This window comes from Ictalurus furcatus, chromosome 8, assembly GCF_023375685.1.
Source record: "Ictalurus furcatus strain D&B chromosome 8, Billie_1.0, whole genome shotgun sequence".
Classification (NCBI taxonomy): domain Eukaryota; kingdom Metazoa; phylum Chordata; class Actinopteri; order Siluriformes; family Ictaluridae; genus Ictalurus; species Ictalurus furcatus.
This window is the reverse complement of record NC_071262.1, coordinates 18,189,126-18,211,731: the sequence shown is the minus strand read 5'-3', so window position 1 is coordinate 18,211,731 and position 22,606 is coordinate 18,189,126. Positions and strand designations below refer to the sequence as shown.

Sequence of the window (22,606 nt, the reverse complement as noted above, 5' to 3'; positions counted from 1 at the left end):
TCATGCTGTTTAGCTTGCAATGTTATAAGTGTACACAGTGTACAACAATATATAGTGGTAACCTGAAACGTTAGCTATGTAAAGGGTACTGGAGTTTTCTTTTCTTAATTCTAAAGACAAACTGCCATAACTAGTTCTGAATGGATAATTTCAATATGGCCACAACTCAGACGTTAGTTTCATATCTCTCGTTGCCAAGCTAGCACATCTCAGCATTATGCTGAGCCTTATATTTGTAAAATCACGTAGTTGTCCTTAGGCCAAATGTAGTGTAAAGGAACGAAATGCTGTGCAACTTTCCTCACTTCCACTCACATTTATAACAGTCTGTCACAACGTGAGGGTTCACAGCGAACTCGGTGGGAGGATTTGCAAGTGAGTGTAACGTTAATGGTCAAAAACTGGAACTGACATTAGCCTAGCCTACTTCGTGGGTGTGCAAATATCAAAAGTTAATTGACGGTCTTAAGAACAAACCAAGCCATGGTATGATGCCTTCTATACTAAGCTACGGTTACCTACTATTTAGGTATCTAGTTACTTACTGTCTGAAAAAAGTATGTTCTGCTGCACTTTTCTACGCTTGGCTGCTGTCTCCATTTCTTACAGACTGAGCTGCTAAAATATATCAACACACTTGCGTTGAGTATGGGCGCAACCAAGTGTACAATTGGAGGGGGGGCACACACCGATTTTCCTTAACAAACGGTAGAGTTTAGGAACAAACAAACTCTTAACAAGTGTTAAGGAATAAACAAAAGAATGCGTGGTTATGCCCATGCGGTATATTGCGCATTCTGATGTCTTCATGAGCTCGTTGTACTGATATTATAACTAGCAAACCAACATGGATGAATGAAGTGATGGCATAAACCAAGGCAGCTAACACTAGCTAAATATCATAACAAGGTATTGACTATGACCTTAGCAAACACAGGAAGTTCGTAAGTTAGCCAAATGCTCCTTTATATAAAAACTGCGCATTCAGAATGAGCAGTGCATAAAAGAGCACTTCCTCATTCAGGTGGGTAACTTACTGCCCAGAGCTAGATGAAAATAATGGAGAGCAGTGATTTATTTTTTTCGCTTTGAAAAAAAAAAGGTGGTTTTGATTTTAGCATGTTTACTGCTGTTATCAGTATATTTTCAGTTGGTACCTTACATTAGCGACTTATACTTGCAATACTTTGATTAAAATGATGCATTGGCCAGTGTCAGCTTAATGACTTTAAGTCATGACTTAAAGCACTAAAATCTTTTCCTGACAACAGTAAAATCAATATACTTGTGAAAATTATACAACTACAATTGACCATTTGACACATTAATTAATAATAATTAATTAGTACTTGCCACTTTGAGTTAGCCGATGCACCATCTTGCCCGCACGCTCCTCATATGAACAAGTCACCAGTGTGTGCGGGGGAAATGCGGACCCACTGTCCGACCATCTACTGGGCAGACTCTTTGATTTTCAAAGTATGGCGATACCCTTTTCGATCAAAAAAGTCCTCAAAATTGCACAGTGGAAGTAAATGGGGGTATCTTGTCCACTCATATATACAGTCATTAGGCTGTATAATCATTATACATGTAATCTAAACCTAAATTTATTTTGATAATTAATTAACAAAGGAAACTGTATAATCATTGTTATGCTGACTTTTTCTGTAAGGAGATGTTTGTTTAACATTTATGGAAGGAGTCTCCAGTGTCAGTATGTTTTCCTCCACAGCAAAGTCTTCAGGACAGAGGACTATGCATTTTCTGGTTTCTCTGTTACATGAGACGCTGAGGGTTTTTTCTTTTGGGGGGGGTGGGGGGGGTTCAAGACAGAAAAACAGAGTCTAGTGAGGATAAAGCCGTTTATAGCGGTTTATATAAGTGATAACAGGATCTAGCTTGTTTCATGGACGTTCTACAAAATTAAATGTAACTATATACCAGGGGCGTTAGCTGGACTGTTTATCATCCGAGGCTGAGCCCAGATTCTTCTCCATCAAAAAACTTTTTAAAATGCCTTGTTGGAAAAAAAGCCCCCAACAGAAACCATCAAAGAAATTCTAATGGTTTCCATAACAAATACAGTACCATTACAATCCATCAGCTAACAATTAAAACCATTACCTTTATTGGTTCTTAATAGTATCCACTAGACATAACATGCCACCGATAGAAGGCAACAAATTACAAGTATAGACCTACAGAGACCATTACAGTTTGCATTAAAACCAATACAATTCCCATTATAACCATTAAAACCATCGCAAATTCAATGAGGGTTTCAATTCTTATTTTTTCAGCAGGGCGTACTTCTAAATAGACTGTTTAAATCCATTTTTTTTCTTGCATGCGAGGTGTAATTGCTTAAAAAAAGATTTATCACAAAACCTGCCTCGGGTGTTATCACTGTTTGCAGGATTACCAGACCGATAAAATATAAAACATTTTGGCTGTCTAACACGAGACTAGGCTAGTTTGGTGTTGCTAGCCAAGGGGAGGCACAACTAAGCTGTCATTCTGTGGGTTTAGCTGCTACAGTGTCATGTAAAGTACGATAGTTCTTACTGATAGTTCTTTTTACCAGCTCATACTGGTAAAAAAAAATTAAAATTGCCATATATCCATTTTTCCCCTCACACTAACTGTCTGTGTGAGCTAGCGTTTGGCAGAATTGAGAGCTGTCAGCCAATAAGACACAAGTAGTTCCACATATTTCTCTGTAAACCCTGTCTAATTGGTCTTGCCTCTGTTCACTTATCAGAAAATATGACACTCAAAATGATAAAGATATAAAATTACAACAATGCCATCTTCTTTAACTGACATTCAGTTACATAGTAACAAACTGCTCCACTGCTACTCAACTGCTACAGTCTATATACAGTATTATCTTTAATATCCAATAGTGCCTTCTGTATATTCAGATGATCCACATGACATGGTGTTGAGCCACAGTGATTTGACACGAAATGACCTTTTCCAAAAAGCCTCCACTGTACCAGTACTCTCATTAAAATGAAGTAAATAGGCATTTGTTGTTCCTCACTTAGCATTTAATAAGTTTATTTGAGCTGGCAGAACAAAGGACAGTTGTAATTTGCAAGTCTCTTCTACACCACAGTAAGTTACACAGCCATCACACTGTCCAGCTTGCAAAATATTTTTTTTTAATGAATCTTAAAGGTCTATTTGGGGTTTTCATAATTACTATGTCCTCTGTTTAAGCAAAGGAATTCATAATTAGGCAAAAGCGGTGTGCTGTAATACAAGAAAGGCTGCAGTTCAGTTCACTTTCAGAAATAATTAGTACTACAATTAGGATTCAAACAATAAAACCATAAGGCTACTTTAAATTTTCTCTTACTTACTAGTGATTCATCTCTCTATATGACACGTTTATATCATATTAATAAACTTTTATCACGGTTTATGATATTGTCACAATGTTGAATTTAAGCACATTAAAGTGTAAAGATGAGCAAAATGTTCTGTGAATGGATCATGATTTTTAATAAAAAATGATCACATGAAATAAAATAAGTAAGTCAATATAGCGCAAGTAGCTCATATTCATTCAAAAACAACGTACAAGCTGTTCAGCTGCAACATTATTGACGAAATTGTCATATAACATTGAAATGAGCAGTGATTTGTGCCTCACTAATGTAAAAACTTGAGCTGTGTGGAAACCTTAGCCCGCCCAGCAGTCCCTTATTTACATACTGTTTATACAAAAGACCTAATTTATGCAGGAATGGAGATACAGAGCAGAAAGGAAGACAGCATTCAGTAGGCTAGAGTTATTCTGTTTTTATTATTAATATAATTGATGATACTGATAATGAGGATCATGAATTCAACCACAAATTATGGTCAATGGTCAGATATAAATGTAATTGCATGGATACAGTGTAGATGAATGGGATAACAATCTACAAATACGTACACAACTATAGATATACAAAGAGTATACAAATAATAAGAATATCACAATATATCACATGACTAATATTCATATATAGACCTGTCTTACCATTTACTAAAATTAAATGTTTAAATTAGGAATAAAACATTACAGGATATGGTGTTCTAGGGGAAAAAAAATCACACAAAGTTGATTGTTTTTCTATAACAGAACAACAGTGACAACGCTTATGCCATGGTGATTTGCCAACAATTACGATTCGTAATCAATGATGTGTAATAGTTCTTATCCATCTATAGTTGCATTTAATATTTTGGAACATCTGTGAGACAATATTGTTTCTGTTATCACTTACTTTGTAGCAGCTCTGAATGTTTCTCTCATCAGCCTCTTTTTTTTTTCTCTGTCTTGAATTTAGTAAGACAAAGTAAGGCAAAAAAAAATGCAGCTTGTTATATTAGAGAGAAATTAGAAAGCGCAGAATCCTCTGTCCTGAGGACTCCCCTGTGGAAAACGTACTGACGTTACAATGCACGGACACTGGAGACTCCGTTTATAAATTTTAATTAAACATCACCTTACAGAAAACGTCTACCACCTAGCAACAACAGGGACTTTCTAAAGCTGCACAATCACTCTACATGTTCTTCAGTAAATGCACTTTTCCAGTTAATACTTTTGCTTTTTGGAAACTTTGCTTTTGGAAGATAACCAAATGACCAAATATGACTATTATTTTTGTCAGATAATAAAATTAATACTGATATTGTATATGCACCAATCAGCCATAACATTAAAATAGGCGACGTGAATAATGTTGACCATCTCGTTACAGTGGCACCTGTCAAGGGGTGGGATATATTAGGCAGCAAGTGAACAGTCAGTTCTCGAAGTTGATGTGTTAGAAGCAGGAAAAATGGGCAAGTGTAAGGATCTGAGCGACTTTGACAAGGGCCAAATTGTGATGGCTCGACGACTGGGTCGGAGCATCTCCAAAATGACAGGTCTTGTTATCAGTATGCAATGGTTGCTACCTACCAAAAGTGGTCCAAGGAAGGAGAACCGGTGAACTGGTGACAGATCACCGGATCTGGGTGCCCAAGACTCATTGATGCACGTGGGGTGTGAAGGCTAGCCTGGGTGCCCAAACCGGTGAACTGGTGACAGATCACCGGACTTGGGTGCCCAAGACTCATTGATGCACGTGAGGTGTGAAGGCTAGCCTGTCTTGTTCGAGTCCACATTAAAGCTACTGTAGCACGAATTGCTGAAAAAGTTCATGCTGGCTATGATAGAAAGATGTCAGAACACACAGTGCATCACAGCTTGCTGAGTATGGGGCTGCGTAGCCGCAGACCAGTCAGAGTACCCTTGCTGATCCCTGTGCACCGCCAAAAGCAGTTGAAGCATGTGAGCATCAGAACTGGACCATGGAGCAATGGAAGAAAGTGGACAGATACCACAGCACATCTTAAGAGGTGGAGAGCTGTTTTAGCAGCAAAATATTCGGCTGTTGGTTTTAATGTTATGGCTGATTGGTGTAAATTAATGATTATCGTTTACGCTCACTAGCCACTTTAATAGGAACATCTGTAGCGCTGTTTATTCATGCAGTTAGGGGAAAGTCTTTACCTGTCCAGCGTTTGTATTTCTCCTCTGAACTCTCAACAGTAAGGTGCTTCCACCCACAGAACTTCTGTTCACTTTATGTTTTCAATTTTTCGCACCATTCTGTGCAAACTCTAGTGTGTGAAAATTCCAGTGTGAGGTCAGCAGTTCCTGAAATACTCAAACCAGACCATCTGACCCCAACCAAGATCATATTTTTCCTCATTCTGATGTTTGATGTAAACATTAAATGAAGTTTTTGACCTGTATCTGCATGATTTTATGCATTGCGCCATTGCCTCATGATTGACTGATAAAGGTGAAAAGGTATTCCTTTTAAAGTAGCTGGTGAGAGTATAATTATTTCAGTCAACATTTTGTTATTACTATAGTTAAAATGTATTATTTATTATTTATTAAAACTGTGCAGATGCTTTTTATAGTGAATGGACGCTATTTTGTCTTTGCAGGACATGGCTCAGACAGCAGGACTTGGACGGAAATACTTGAAAGCATTCGTGAGCGGATTCTTTGTAGCCGTACCTGTCACAGTGACGGTGTTGGATCGGCTCGCTTACGTGGCGCGGGTGGAAGGCGCGTCCATGCAGGTGAGCTATCGAGCTACCGTCTCTGCAGGAAGATCAATCCTCCACAGTATTGTTCGGCAACATGTATTAGAAATGTGTGTTGTTGATGTTTTTTTTTAAACTGAATTGACATATTAAAGCTGGAGCAATACATATATATTAACACAGCATCAAAATATCAATAACTGATATGTACTGATTTCTGCTCCAGAAATCTGTACATATATATTAAAGCGAATACATGTTCAGTAAGTAGACTTTAATTTGGTTGTTTGTTGAACAGAAGAGGAATATGTCAGGTGTTTTTGCCCTCCACCTGTTTAATTCCCCTCTGCTTGTTCAGCTGTGGCATCACACACCCATTTCTAACGTTTTATTTATGAATGGCTCTTCCCTGCCTGTTCAGCCAGTAAGTAATTAAAAAAAAATAAAAAAAAAGTGAACTCCTTGGACGTTGCTGAAAGCTGACACCGGTGCAGAATAAGAGAGGATGTCTGAATAAAAATGATAGAGCAACCATCTGTGGCAGAGATAAATTCCCCAGCCGCAAGCTCTCGTCAGGTTATTTATTTTGGGAAAAAAAAGTAGATAAGAGATATTCTGTCAATTACGCCGGCAAGCGTGAAATGACTCGCGGAGATCTGGCTTAATGATGCGCCGGATGCCTGTGTGTCATATCAGTGCGCTCTCATGCTCGAGAGTCTGTCGTCACACCCAAGTTGTTTCATAAACTGTCACAAAGAGGAAAGCAAGCTATTCTTCTTTAAGGGTTTCATTAGTATGCACCATGTGTGGGTTTGGACTTAGGTAAAACATCAGAGATTTGAAGTTCCAGCAAAAGCTTTCAAATAACTTTTGTAGTTCTTTTTGAACACCGGTTGAACACCGAGCTCCACCCCATCCCGAACAGGACCGCTCGATTCTGCCAATTTTTCTTAAAAATCCAACTGATGCATGAAAATATGGTTTGTAGAGAGGAGGCAGGGGAAGGCTCATCGACGCTTTCTTTCTAATTATCTCGCAGGCAGCAGAGGAATTATGAAATTAGGAAATAATTACAAACAAACAAACAAAAAAAAGTCATGCAGAATTTATGAATAGGTGCAAACAGATGAGCGCTAACGGTGTTCTCTAACCCTGTGTGTGTGTGTGTGTTTTCTGGGGCCTGGCTCATGTCACTACTAAAACGAAGTGGCATGTGTGTGTGCTAAAACTGGGTTTTTAATCTTCCCATCAGCCCTCACTGAACCCTCAGGGAGCCTTGTCGTCTGACGTCGTACTTTTGAACCGCTGGAGCGTGAGGAACTATGAGGTGCAGCGAGGGGATATCGTATCAGTCGTGTGAGTAACTGGGATTTAACTGACTTGGAGGAAGTGTGCACTTGCTCATGTACTTAATCTGACAGACATTCCAAACGCAGATTTTTTTTTTTGGCTTCTGAGACATAGTTCAATGTCAGGGTGTCCGGTGCAAAAAAATAAAATCAGACCTACACATCAATTACTCTTTTAATATGAGCACTAGGACTGGGCGATATATCAATATAATATCAGTATCATGATAAATGATTATGATGATATCGTTGGTATGGTGATGTATTTTTTTTACGGTTTTAATGTTTAAAAACTAATGGTACTGTATGGATGCCGTTGATTTGACGTAATTAAAAACAAAACAACGTAAAGCCATTAAAGAACAGTATCGTGTCATCAAACTCAGTTTAACAGATTTTTGTTTGTCTTACTACTGTATTGCAGATAGTTTGTTAGCTGAATTATATATCTCGATACGCATCATTTATTGTAGAAATGTCCTCGTAGAAAAGTATTCGTAGAGTAAAGACTCTACACTCTTCGAATACTTTTCTACGAGGACATTTCTACACTGTAGAGTATCGTAGAGTGTCCTCAGTGATTGGATATTTTTGTCATATCACCCAGCCGTAATGTGCTCGTTCAACATTTAGCTTGAACTGTTTCCCCATTTTGAACTTTTCCACATTTTGACTGGGATCATAATTCATGAATCTACACAAAATAACCCAGAATATTGAGGTGAGAAGAATCAATATAGTTTGCAAAAAGAAAAAGTCAAAGTTGTAATGGCATAAGTATTCACCCCCCTTGCTGTGTAATCCCTTATGAAAAGAGTCACGGTTACAGCATCAACCTTTTGGCTTTCTAATGAAGACTTGTAAATCATTAGACGCACATTTTGTCAGTTGCTGACTTTATGCTCGGAGTTTATTGCTCTCATTCCCTATGGAAGAACAAAGAATAGCTCTTTTTTGAATGCTTTCTTTTTTGAGATGTGGTTTCGGGTTATCCGGCCATGCATCCATCTGAGATTCTCATTAGCGCTGTATATTAAAAATGACTGGTTGAATGTTTGTAGGATTTATATGGGATTCTCAGTGTAACCAGCTGATTAGATTTTGGTTGATTAGAAGAAGATCAAGGTCTAAAATGTTTTTTTCTTCAATGGCTTCCTTTCTGTTTGTCATGCAGAGATGTTAGTTACACCTTCATGTTCCAGACAACATTTTCTGTCTGTGATTATTATTTTATTTATTTTTCAAGAAGGACTAGACTTGATGCTGGTTGAGGCATCTCTGCCACCATTTCTACTTGTTTCAAATCCTTCAGTTCAATTACAGTCCATAGAACAGATTTTAATTTAGAAAACTTTTCTGAATTCATGTGGTGTTTAACGGGTTGGTTCCAGGCCTGTGGGACATATGTTAGACACCCCTGCTTTTTTATTAGCTGACTTAGGAGTGAAATGAGAATATCTGTAATTTTAAATGATTGTGCATAGAATTTAGGTGGCAAAATGAATAATTGGATTCTAGATTATGATTTAAAATGTCAGATAATAGATGAGAACAAATGCATTTATAAAACTGGTAGTTCTAGTTGTCTGTGCTGAGTCGGCGGTTTCACTCAGCTTCATTTTTTCAGTCTTGTGTGCGCGAGTCTGTGTGTGCGTGTGTGTGTGTGTGTGTGTGAGAGAGAGAGAGAGAGCGAGAGAGAGATCGAGAGAGAGAGAAAGATGCCAGCCATGCCATTAGATGGTCCAAATTAGAGTCTTATGTCCTACCCAATTTCCTCCTTTCTGCCTTAATTGTGAGGTGAGAAATGAGAATTCCAGCTGCAGGAGGATCCTTCAGAGACACTTTCACACCAAGTGGTCACCTCTGCGTGCAGGTTACACACACCTTCTCGGAGATGGGAGACAGGCTGCTCTGTGCGCTCCCTCATTTGCCTGTTCACATCCAACAGCCTGTCGACATAACTCTGCCGTGAGTCAGGCACTGCAGCCTATTAGCTCCACTCCAATTAGCCAAGTATGCTCTCGTCTGAACCACCGAGGGATGCCACAAGTATAAGCTTAAAAGTTCTCTTTGATCTAGTACATGCCCAACTGTGCCCTGTTGTTGTCTGTCTTTTTGCTCTCGTTCACAGGCCAGTACATGCCTAAAAGCATCTTCTGATGGATCTCGTTTGTTGTGGACGCAACAATGTATGCATGCATTAGTTGCATTGTCAGCACTGTATATTTTAAATTTCTATAACAGTTTTTAAAATGAAATTTGTCTTGCAATCGCTTACAAGATTGAATATTTTTAATGCACTTGAATATTCTACTATAATATAGGGCTGCACAATATATCGAAAGTATTAAAATATCACAAATGTACATATCGCAAAAGCTTGGGCAACACAGATAGCAGGGGATGCTTTCTTTTCCTCAAAAGAACATGAAACATGTATGTTGGTTATATCATTTTCAGTTTTTGAATATATAGCAATTGATTTATTGATTTTACACCCTTAAACAAGTTATCACATATCACATTTTTATTCAGTATTGTACAGCCCTGCTACATTATATTGTACACTTTTGTAATACCATAGTGTTGTACTGCCACGATGATAATAATAATAATAATAATAATAATAATAAACAAGTATGCACGTATAGAATAAAAGGAAATGTAAAATACACAGAATACAATATAAAATAATACACAGAAAAAAATTGAGTTTGAATAATAAAAAGAAATTCATTCATATCGCTCAAACCAGAAACTGACAACTCATGTTTTCTCAAGGGTGAGGCATAAAAAAACAAACAAACAAACAAACAAAACCATTATTTCTGCGTCAGGGAATTTAAAACATACTCTTTCACATAGAGTTTCTGAGCTGTTGTCACTCTGGTACTTTTCACTTTCTGTCACTTTCTCAGCTGAGTCACTCTGGCAATCCTGGAACAGTAACTCACAGTCAGAGCCTTCACAAAAAGCAGATTGAAATTTGTAGCTGAAAGACAGCTCCAAGACCACAAGACAGATCGGAAAACAAAATGCACAGATCAGTAGGAGATATAGCACTGCTCAGGTAATAAAAATACACACAACAGAAGCAACCAGGTGTGACATTTTTGTTGTTTATATTGTTCTTTTAGCTAGACAGCTTAAGTGAAATAGCTATGTCACTAATGTCAGCATTAGAGCTGCACACCATGAGGATAGTAAACTTGCACCACAGTACCGAGATTATAACACTTCTGTACTACTGAAGAGACAACAGTACAGTAACAGCAGATAATTGTGTCCTCAGCGTCTCAAATCACATATTACTGACATGCTAATAAGTATGGTGTCGTTATTATTTGGACATGCTACTTAGTATGCAGCATGTGTTTTAGGACATAGCACATTCGCCTCACACCTCCAAGGCTGGGGGTTCGATTCCTGCCTCTGTCCTGTGTGCGCAGTGCTTGCATGTTCTCCCCGTGCTGTGGGTGTATCCTCCCCCAGTCCAAAGACATGCATGGTAGGCTGATTGGCATGTCCAAAGTGTCCGTAGTGTATGAATGGGTGTGTGAATGGGTGTGTGATTGTGCCCTGCGATGGATTGGCACCCCGTCCAGGGGATACCCCGCGTTGTTCCCCATGCTCCCTAGGATAGGCTCCAGGTTCCCCGTGACCCTGTAGGATAAGCGGTACAGAAAATGGATGGATGAATATTCTAATGTGTGTTTTTTTTTTCTTCTGAATATGCACACATTATGAAACAGTGGGTTTGTGCGATATAACAATTTTATCATCATTACACAATAGTACACGACCACAAAATCCAGTAATCAGATTTTTACTCTGATTATTTTATATTATCAGACCTGCCAATCTTTGCACATTTTGTGTAGGAGCGCTGCAATTGAACATCGGAGTATGCTAGTATGATTTATCACTCAAAAAATCTGCCAAAAGAGCAGTTTATGATGAGCAGCAATAAAAAAATATGGGCGATAAGCCAGTCAACATATTAATCTGGAATAATCCGATTTTAACTGACACCACCTGGAAGCCCCGCCCCTTTCCCCAATCTGTTGCACCCGCAATTTCTGTCAAGGTAAATGGAGATTGTTGTGAGTTCATTAAAGGGGTCATGACATGTTTTTTTTTCATCTTCCCTGACATGTAATTATTTACATGTTTTAAATTTACAAAATGTAGCCAATTATGTAGTAATTTAAAACTTTTTCCACCCTGTCTCTGACCCTCTGGCTGAAACGATCGCTTTTTGTGTCCTTTACCTTCAATGTAACCACCCACTGCTATAATTGGCTAACATCTTTGCCAGTGGGTGGGGCCAACAGTGTGATTATGTAAAAGTAGGTTTCGATGTCTTGGAGGTGTAAAGCTATGAAACTTGCAGGATGTTTTAATAGTATAATGACCTCTTATATGTCAAAGGACCAAGGAGAATTTGATTTCTCATATCATGACCCCTTTAATGTGAAATAAAATCTACCAGTGAATGTTTGACTTGGATAACATGATATAGTTATAGTTAACATCAGTGAGTTGTATTTATTAGGAATGTCACTGAAAAAGTTTGGCTGAAAATGACTTTCGGTTTTTACCAAAAAAAATGATAGAAGGAAAAAAAATTATGAAATTTGGGCTAAAAAGAATAAATAGGTCTACAACGAAGTGTCAAATCTAACATTGAACATTTAATAATGTTAATGATGATGATAGTTACAAGGTGATTAAATACGCATTTATTGAGCAGGGAAGAATGAATATTGCACAATTCTATGAAACAGTGAAATTATTACAGCATATTATTAAACACAGACAGCTCTAGTTTTTAAGCTTTACAAGTCTGATACAAAATTAGATGCATAATCATGTAAACATGTGACAGACTGGAGGAGTAGCCATCAGATAACCACGCCCATGAGACTGATTCACATATTTTGGATTTGCATGTGAAGTGCTTGTCAGAAGGAGACTCCTTATCGTTTCTTGACCCAAAGATGGCAGTCTTCCCTTTCAGGGAATTAGATGGAGCTATTTTTGGAAAGCTTTGGTGTAAGTGGTAACAGACCTGGACACGCATGTTGTTGTGAAGTGTTGGATGTAGTAGGATCTGTCTACAGCTGAGATTATTTTATTTTTTGGTTTGTTTTATAAAAACTGATATAGCGTAGTCTATAAATATTTGCACAGTGACAGTTGTTGTTGTTGTTTTGTCTTTGTAGCCCACTGGATTTGAAAAGAAACCATGAAATGAGGTTAAAGTGCAATATGCCAGATTTAATATGAGGGTATTTGGATGTATATTGGGGGAACTATAGTGTAACAGCTCCTTTTATAGTCAGATGGATTTAGTCACTTCATTTCAGTTGGTCATTTCATACTTAAACAAAATAACAATCTTAAATAACATTAAATTAAATAGTATTGGGGAAAAAAATCACAAAAAAAATCACAGTCTTGTTTAGTTTCATGCAAAAGATGTGTGAAATTGGTGACTCATAGTTAACCCCTCAATCCTTGCAGAATTATATACATTTATTTATTTGTTTAACAGCTTTTAAGACCAGGAAACCAGGAAATGAGTCCAGTCCAAGCATATTGTTGAGTAATTGTGGCTCTCTGGAATTCCTGGGGTCTGACCTCACAACCTCCCAATCATTATCTTGGAAACACTTAGAACCATACTTGCTGAGCTCTCACCACCTCAAGAACATCAGGATTTTTCAAACACTTTATTAGCTGCATCCAGGTAAAGGAAAAAGAGAAGCTGTGGCTGTATGAAGAGCTCCTCATGGTGAATTCCTCATTTCCTCTAACTGTGTAGATATCCGATCCTATTTCTCATAACTTTATTATCTAAGTATTAGCTCACTTATCTCTGCTATTATCTTGGTACAAATTATAAAAAATAATTATGTTAGAAAGCAAAGCAGACACATCATAACCATTGACAGTATCAAAATACATATTATCTGATTTGGTGAAATGATGAATTAGCCTTATCAATGAAAAGTACAAACATCCAGCTTGAGCAAAACTGCCGAATTTATACATAGTTAGTCCTCATCCATACAAATTCACTCTGGCACTGCTTTTACAATAACAGAATCATAAGCCCATGAAAGTTTACACATAAGTTTATCCTTGCTCGTTTTGTCCTGTGATGACACTAAAACAGGTCACGTCTTCAATATCTTCAAGTGAAATACACCTTGATGTGATTCAGGATGGGATGATTGATTCAGCCAGTCAAGAACCTCTCACTTCCTCTCCCTGAAAACCTTTATAGTTGTTTTGGCAGTTTGTCCAGCTGAAAGATGAATTGCTGTCCAGTGAATTTTGAGGCGTTTGAATGGATCTTAGTGGTTAAAATCCTTCTGAACACTTCAGAAATTCGTCCTGAAGCTGTCATCCTCAGTCAACATCCATAAATAGCCGAGCCTAACGTGCGTGTTACCATTTTTCCTAGATGAAATGGGGAAATGGGATGTGTTGGATGTTTTGCGCATTAACACTTTGCTAAAGAATTATGGGCTTTAATTCTCATGTGTAATCTGTAAAGCTAAAGACGAAGAATTTCTAGGAAGTTAACCACCATCTAACAAAACCCTTGAGGATCCTGTAATGCCAGGCACACAATGTATAATTTACGTCCATTTCCAAAAGTGATTTGGGTGTCACCAATCAGCTCTCGGAAATAGGCAAATTTCAGCAGCGGCGTTGGCAGGGATGGGAGTGGGAAGTTGAGTTTGGCTTGAGGATGGGTTTAGGGTTGGTTAGCGATGCCTGATTAACTGTCCAGACATCTCAAAATGGAAAATCTAATGAATTTCTGACATGCCAGAAATGTAATTGCCTGGCATGCAGTGTGAGTGGGTTTTTTCCCCCCTACAAACTGAGTTGGCCCTCTTGTTTGACAACAATAATAACAGCATTAAAAGAATACTGCAAATAAGAGCACATCATATGGAAAAAAAAAGGTTAAAGTTGTGTCCCTGTGGTATCCCTCTTCACTGAGTTTTAGTAGGTGGTCCCACTCTGACAGATTCACCAAGGCTTTCCTGACTTTTAACAATTGTTCAATGGACGGAACTGTCCGTATGCATTATGTTTCACATTCAGCATAAGCATATAAATTGTAGACCTTGGTGATGCAGTGTGAGTCAAAGAACAAGATGTACAATGTCTGCCTGGCTTATCCTGGCTTTTATGTTCTTAAGCCATACCAGTATCTTGTGGTAAACTCTTTGAGGCCAAATGTGCCACATTTACTCTTGCAAAAAAGGGTTCCTATTCTTCGCAATCTTGTAACAGATGTTCATCCACTAATTTAGCCTCTTAAATGAGCATTGGGTATAATGATTTGATTTATATATGATGTGTTTACTCCTTATCTTCATCTCCCATCCATACACATATATACCAAACCGCAAATCCCCGAATCTACAATAGTTTATCCACATTGGTAGCTATCTTGCCGTCATTTTATTTAATCTGGCTGATGTTCCTGTTGTTGTTGGTACAAACAGTTGACTAGATTAAAATATTATTTTGATGATATTATTTGTCCAGGAGAAATTTTAATCATGTGTCTAACTTTACCCATTCACAAGACTTCATTTATTCTTGTTTTATTTGTTTCAGTGTCATTACTCCTTTTTTGTAGCACAGTATTCAACAGTGTTATCTGCACGTTTAACACTGAATTCCACCATGTTCACATTTCTGACCAGTAAAGATAAAGGCGTGTGTCTAACATGGCTGACTGGCGGGGTTAATGTGCAGAATCAGAAAATGCAGGACCAGACATGATGTCTAACGAGAAGACAATTGTGAGAAAGAGTGAGTGGGAACATACGGAACAACAAACTTTTTTTAAAATTTCTACCCCAGTCCAATGCCAGAGCATGGCCAGCGGCTGACGACAAGCATACGGTACCAGGATGTAAGCCAAGATAGCAAATAAAACACCAGTACCTTTACGTGCTGTGACTTCTGTGAACCAGTTGGCACAACAGTCACTCTACTTTCTCTCTCCCAGCATTCCCCTCCATGGAACGTTACACATCAGGCCTTGTGGGTTCTTCTGATTTTCAAATCATACCCTTCCTCACCTGCGTTCTGCCGGTTTAAGCCCATCATGAACATGTCTGCCATATGCAACCAAAAAAAGAAAAAACACCCATGCAGGCCTCCCCAGTGAATAAGGCTGTAGCCTCACTGACACCGTTAAAGCATGCTCAGTGCCATTGGATCCATATGTATTTCTCCTAACACCATACAAACATAACTACACATCAGACCTTTTTGTAGCTTCTCCAGGTTTTCAAATGTGCACCCTTCCTCTAAAATCAGAGAACTTGTTTAACCCTCCCATTCCACTGGAGGAATGGAAATCAACTTATCGGACATTTTCAATCAGTATAAACAAATGAATTATTTTATTCCCAGAAGTCTGTTATAAGATTAGTCAGGACACTGTTGGGTTTCTGTGTGTAGAGTATCGTGACACTGTTTTTAGCTGCTGGTGAGTACCGTGATGGGAAAGGGGAGGGGTGTGAGCCCCATGCTGGGCAAACAATTCACACCGCTCCACAATAACATTGGTCCAGAGATAAACGGACAGCACTACTAAAGCTTTTTTGACTGCCACAATAAAATGATAACATTTAAACCTAAATAAATGCTTATGAAGAACTGCAAATTCTTCATAAGTATGCCCTGAGTGTCAGTTTTCATATGACCCATTAATCACGAGCACTCCCAAAACAGGGGAAATTTGATTACAGCGAGACTAAAAAACTAGATAACTTGTATAAACATCTTGCCTGAGACGAGAATAAATAAATTGTTTAAAAAACCTATCAAAGACTTACAGTAACAACTTGTTTAAACAGCTTCTCTAACATGAGACTAAAAACATATTTAAACATCTTATCTAAAATTAGACTAAACAACTTGTTTAAATAACTTGTCCAAGACGAGACTAATTACATTGTTTACGCAACATGTATGAGATGAGACTAAACAACATGTCTGAAATGATACAGCACTATTCCTAAAATGAGACTAAATAATTTGTTTAAACAACAACAAACACAATTGTTTCATCATGTTCTCTAGATATATCCACATTATTTGTAATCATGAGAACAATACAAATGTATCTGTGTACTTTTAACAGTAGACCAGCCAGTTATGAGCACTGCTTCTGATCGGTTTCTTCTGATTCCTCAGCCTCATGCTGACCTGCTTTACTGCTTTGGCTCTTGTTTGGTCCTCATTAGAAGAGGTGAGCGTAACAGACTCTAAATGCAAGTACCATATCTAGATTTAAATCCTTCTACGTCTTTCATTAATTCCCTTATGAATGAATTAATGATGCAATAACAAACAGCTGGTGAATAAACAACTGAGCAGCCAAATGCCCAATTAGTTCTAGGCATGAAAACTTGAAGCGGTGTGTATGTTACAGCCAAAGGTTAGCCGTTTGCTGTTAATACACCACTGCACAAACAAGCAGAAGCCATACCTGAGTGTTTTACAAAGCTGAATCAGTACTCTGCATAATTAAAAAACACTGTCTTGTTTGCAACCAGAGGAATCCATGTACTCAAAATGAATTTTGGTGTCTGATATGAATGTTTTTCTTCATACTTAAGAATATAGACTAATATTATTATAGACACTCGTTTTAAATGCAAATCATTCCATGTACAGGGTAATCTTTTACTAGTTCATTAAAACAGATAGGCTCTGCGTGTTTTAGAGAATCGTATCCTTTCTGCATTTGCTTGTGGCAAACAGAAAAACAAATTCAACACCACGCTGAGTTCTTTCCAAAGCACACACTTTGTGTCCTTGATCATAAATTGTCATCACAGATGTTGCAACGCCAAGATGTTTTCCCCCACCTCTCCTTGTAGTCACTCACGTTTTCTCAACATTTCATGCTTAACGAGATGTCACAGAGAAGCACCTGCAAGACTGTTCTGACTGTTTAAAACGCCGCGTCCTGTCGAGGAAAGCTGAATATTCATAAAAGCACACTGCCAATCCAAACCTTTTTTTGTTTCTTATTTTTCAGCTGTGTTTGATGTGTACAGACCAGAATCTTATTTGAGCTGGATAGAGTTGCGTATGATTAGCCGTCAGCATCAGCTCCCATTCCTTTTTGAGAAGCTTTGTGGGACCATATGAGGTCTCGCCAGTACCCAAGGCTACATATTGGGCTGTAATGAAGCTCTGAGCTTCTGAGGTGCTTTGAGGAATCTTCGTTTAATGTGTCATATTCATGGCGTGTGGTCTTCCTACTGTTTGTGGTATTTTCTATTAGATACCAACCAAAGATGAAAGCATTATCTAGATGTTAAGATGAATAGGAGGTGCACTGTTCATTTATTTAGAAAGCTAGAAGTGTGCAACTAAAATGTTGTGTGAGCAGGAGGGTCTTACCATAGTGGTCAGATGTGAAGCTCACAAGACAAACAAAGACCAAACAAAGACGGTGTCATAGCGGTAGGGTTCATTTTAAATAAATAAAATACCTAGTTTAGGCCACGCCCACTTCAGGTATATATATGGATACAGATACGGATAATTGAAGCACTAAGATACAAATAATACATTAGGTACTGATGCACATAGTGGTGTTGTGCTACATTGTGTGTGGAGATCTGTGTGTTGTGGGTGATTTGTCAGTTTTGTCATTTATTAAATCTTCCTTCAAAAGGAGTGAAAAAAACCCCCAAAATGATAGATAGATTACAGATTATCCATCTAGAAATGTATAGAAACCACTGGAAATGGAGGGATCAGATTGTGGCAATAGATATAAACTGCACAACAGCTGCTTTTTGTGTGTGCGTTTGCCAGGATTTCACGCTGCGGTTTTATTCCAAAGCATGATCGCTTGTTTTGGGAATGACAAATTGTTCCATTTTATCTCGTCTGTGTCTTTGATGCGTTGACTCCTCAGCCTGTGTAATTGTGCCATTAGTCGTTCTTTGTACGCATGCAGCAGGATTTAATGGCTGCCAAATAGTGTTGAATGGTCCGTTTAAAACGCTCTGTTTCTCTGATCCCGCTTCATTGTGCCGCTGGTGCCATCATTGGTTTCACTGAACAATTTTTAAGTGAAAATGAAGATTTACTTTAAGTCGAACTTAAAAGTAGGTTAATCAAAAATAACACGAACACTGGCATGGTTTAGATGTGGCAGAAACTTTTCTTTTTGTTTGATTTATTTATTTATTTATTTAGACCTCTTTTGAAAGTTTGTTCCAATTAACAGAACAAAAACGTTAATCATCCATTTTTTTGCCAACAAAAAGATTTCACTCCTCATTTCCATATATGTAAAGCTTTATATAAATGTACATTTTGTTTGTCTCATGGTTGCACTGATTAAGTTAGCTTGCAGTCGTCCTTCTATTAGTTTAAAAAAAATCGCATTTTTGCGTGGTATATATGTAAGTTAAAACGGTCATTGATGTTTGCAGTGAAGAAGCTGACTGAAAGGATAAAAGTAACGTTTAATTTTCATTAGTTATTTTATGTATGGGTCGTTAGGTCTAGAATTCCACAGAGATAAAGTAGTGCCATAAGGTTACTAATAGCTATTAGAGAGAGCCTGAGAGTGAGAGAGAGATTGTGTGTGTGAATTACCTGCGTCTGTGCCGCGTCTCTACTAATAATGAAGCTGTTAGTTTAACTACTGTAACTGTATGAAACTGTAACTGTATGTTACTATGGTTACAGCTGTTAATAGGTGGCGCATTAATTTAGAACAGTGAGTAAACTGACTGGAACTACCTGTGCGTTCAGCGGATTGAACGCACACCTTCCAGCCAATCAGAATCGAGTATTCAGGCCCTGTTTAAATTAGTGTGTTTTCGTTTTTAAAACACATAACTTTTGCTACGGTTACGCCTGTCGTCTACACTACTCCGGCTTTTTCGACCCTCGAAAACTGAGACTTTTGGAAACGCAGAAGACCCCGTTTTAGTTTGAAAACTCGCGTCTCAGTGTAAACAGACCAAAACGAAGACTTTTGAAAACCAAGGCGTGGCTGCCAACATTCGCTCCCTGATTGGCTCTTCTCGTTCATTGCGTATCCTTCCTTGATTCGTCAAGCCCCTACCATATGACCATTATGCTACCTTGATCGTATACAACAACATGGAGACTGAACCACAAGCTTTGCTGGCTTTGTTGTCATCCTTAGCAGCCATTGTGCAGATAAATTCTATATTTTATAACACTGCAGGTGCGCACTACATGCGCAAGAGGCAAGCTATGATTAGAGCAATCGGCAACAAATCTCATTTCAAGCGGCATAAGCCCTACATGGACCGCCGGTTTGGGGTTAGACCAAAAGAGAGCACACAGTGGACAATGAAACCAAGGGGAAACGAGTGAGATGTGTGGTGACAAGGTTTTGTGACCCATAAGCCATTTGAGCAGCCCACATTAAGAGCAGCAGAAACAGCCTACATTAAAAAGGAACAATATCCCTTATTGTTTTATTTCATAACGAGTGTATGACCACTTATGAGACCTATGCATCTGTTTTTACCATGATGTATCGTTTATGTTTTCACTGCAATATGCCAGTGTACTAACGTTACAAATAAAGTGAATTATTTGAATTTGTATTGAATTTGATTAAGTACACACTAGTGTACATGCTAGCCTCGATTATCCATATTTATAAAGAAAAAACATGCCAAGGAAAATAGAATGACTAGAATGTAATAAACCCAATGTTTATAAAGACGTCCTTGCTTTTCCTCGCCATCATGCTCATTGTGCCATCTGGTGACTAGCAACCAATTTCCTGTTTACACTTGTATGTGCATGGATGGTCATGTGACATGCGTTTTTGGTCGTGTCACATTGCAGTGAAACACAGCGGAAACTCCAGTGTGGACAAGGATTATTTTCATTTTAAAATGAAAAGGCACTAGTGTGAACAGGGCCTCAGACAGACCATGGTATAATCCAATTATAATTACTCTGCTTAACATCTATGAGGAGATTTTTGAGCCATTGTTTTATCACTATTATGCTTTGTGTGGTTAATATTACAATAATGTGTCAAATGATTTGGGATTAAATTAAATACCTAAACATACAAGAAGTTACAAAGGAAGCTTTAAGTTACAAAGGAAGCTTTCTGTTTTTTTAGCATATGGGATGCGGTGATAGCTTTTCTCGCTTTCCAGAAACAGCAGAGAGAAATTCTTGAGACGACGTGCGGGAACGTATTTTTAGCAAGGAGTGCTGCCAACTAAAAGAGGCCACATGCATGCACATGCAGGCGAGCTGGGAAAAAACCTGAAAAAAATAAGGCCATCACCAACACTCACTAAACCCATTTCCTGTCAGTAACCTAACGCATATATACGACACCATGAATTACGATTAGCTCTGAAATGTCTGCAGGAGTGCTGAAATCCCCACACAATAGAAGAGGCTCTGTGCACGAGCTGAACATCCTGACAGCACGGTCAGTGTTTTTTACACACACACCACACACATTCACATACACACACACACACACACACACACACACTCACACACACACACACCCCTCTAAACTGGTCCAAAGGAACAACTTTTACATTATCCCCATATATTTAAACTATATTTAAAGGCTCAATAAAAATCTTTCATATTAGTACTTTTTATGCTGTGTAGAGTGTGAGAATGTGTTTATCCATCTCACTCATAATAAACAGTGAGCAGAAATCGGATGTGTTAAACCAAGACCAAAAGATATGTTTGAGTAATCATATTAATGAAACTATTAAAGGAAAATATTCTCACAGCCGTTAGCTATTTATAACTAGCTATTAGCTCATTAACTGATTCACAGAAAACCCACAGAGCTATTCAACAATACATTTTTTCTTTGTTCATTCCTTCCTTTCTTCCCTTCTTCTTTACATCTTTTCCTCCTTCCTTCCTTCCTTTCTTCTGTCTTTACCTCCTTTCTTCCTTTGATCCTTTCCTTACTTCCTCACACCCTTCCTTCCTTCTCTTCTTACATCCTTATTTCCATGTTCCTCCCTCCCTTCTTTTCTTTTTCCTTCCTTCCTTCTGTTTTTCCTTCCTTCCTTCTGTTTATACTTCCTTTCTTCCTTTGATAGTTCCTTTCTTCCTTCCTTCCTTCCTTCCTTATACCTTTTATTTATTCTTTCCTCCCTTCTTTTCTTTTTCTTCCTTCATCCCTCCTTACACCCTTCCTTCCTTATTTCCTTTCTTCCTTCCTTCTTTTCTTTTGCTTCTGTACTTCCTTCCATTGGTCCTTTCCTGCCTTTCTATCTGTCCTCACCTTCCTTGTCTACAATCTTCCTTCCTTATTTCCTTCCTTACACCCTTTGTTCATCCTTTCCTTCGTTTCTTTTGCTTTCCTTCCTATCTTCCTCCCTTCTTTTGTTCATTCATTCCTTTCTTTTTAGAAGGCATCGTATACTACTAAATATACTATTAAAGACACCCAGACTTAACACTATTCGAATTTTTCCTAAATAAATGAGTATTTATCAGTCCATTATGGCTGTAATAGGCAGCTTTCTTTATAAGCCCTTTTTTATTTTAAGACAGAAATTCCTAGCTGGGTAACAACATCAGTAGACGTAGATTAGGATAGCTCACAATTTGAAGCAACGAGGTGTTCACTATATTAATAACTCTGTCAATCAATGAAACATCCTCACAGATATTCATTAATTTTGTATGGTGAATGTCCAGCATATGAACTACATGAATTATCATGAATATAAGTACAATTATTATATTAATTGGCAGCCCGCAGGTCGTGTTTATAGACATGAGTTACACAATCAATTAAACGCTCGCCTTGACAGCTAGACCTTGGTGTGTGAATTTGAAAGCGTTCGTTATGGCAGTAAGTCAAGGCAACTGGACGCTCTCCCAGGCGACTACATCAGTTCTACTGGCCGAAAATTCGCTTTCATCTATACACAATGTATCATTCATGCTTGTGGATCAACACGATTCAAACCAGCACAAAAGATATCATGACGGCATTGTAGGACTTGGATCAGTACATTTCCATAAGCGTGCACACCCCTGTTTTTTTCTTTTCTTCAGCTATTATTCACGGTTTGCCTCATGAG

General features: G+C 38.1%; 1 protein-coding gene and 1 long non-coding RNA gene across 5 annotated transcripts in view; one reads left to right on the top strand and one right to left on the bottom strand.

Moving 5' to 3' along the window:
* Positions 1-22,606, top strand: part of immp2l (inner mitochondrial membrane peptidase subunit 2) — a 127,836-nt gene that overhangs the window by 6,477 nt on the left and 98,753 nt on the right. For all 3 annotated transcript variants that reach the window (XM_053631221.1, XM_053631222.1, XM_053631223.1), the window contains exons 2-3: positions 6,007-6,144; positions 7,361-7,464. In XM_053631221.1, the coding sequence (XP_053487196.1) occupies positions 6,010-6,144; positions 7,361-7,464 (239 nt within the window). In that variant the 5' untranslated portion in view covers positions 6,007-6,009. The remainder of the gene's footprint in view (positions 1-6,006; positions 6,145-7,360; positions 7,465-22,606) is intronic.
* On the bottom strand, positions 11,495-22,126 carry LOC128611591 (uncharacterized). 2 transcript variants are annotated; one of them, XR_008386579.1, is made up of 5 exons: positions 19,128-22,126; positions 17,395-18,580; positions 15,764-15,805; positions 15,438-15,610; positions 11,495-13,925 (listed from the first exon to the last, which is right to left on the bottom strand). It is a non-coding gene; the product is annotated as an uncharacterized LOC128611591 (long non-coding RNA). The 2 variants fall into 2 exon arrangements; XR_008386580.1 differs by lacking the exon at positions 11,495-13,925 and having other exon boundaries at positions 14,081-15,610.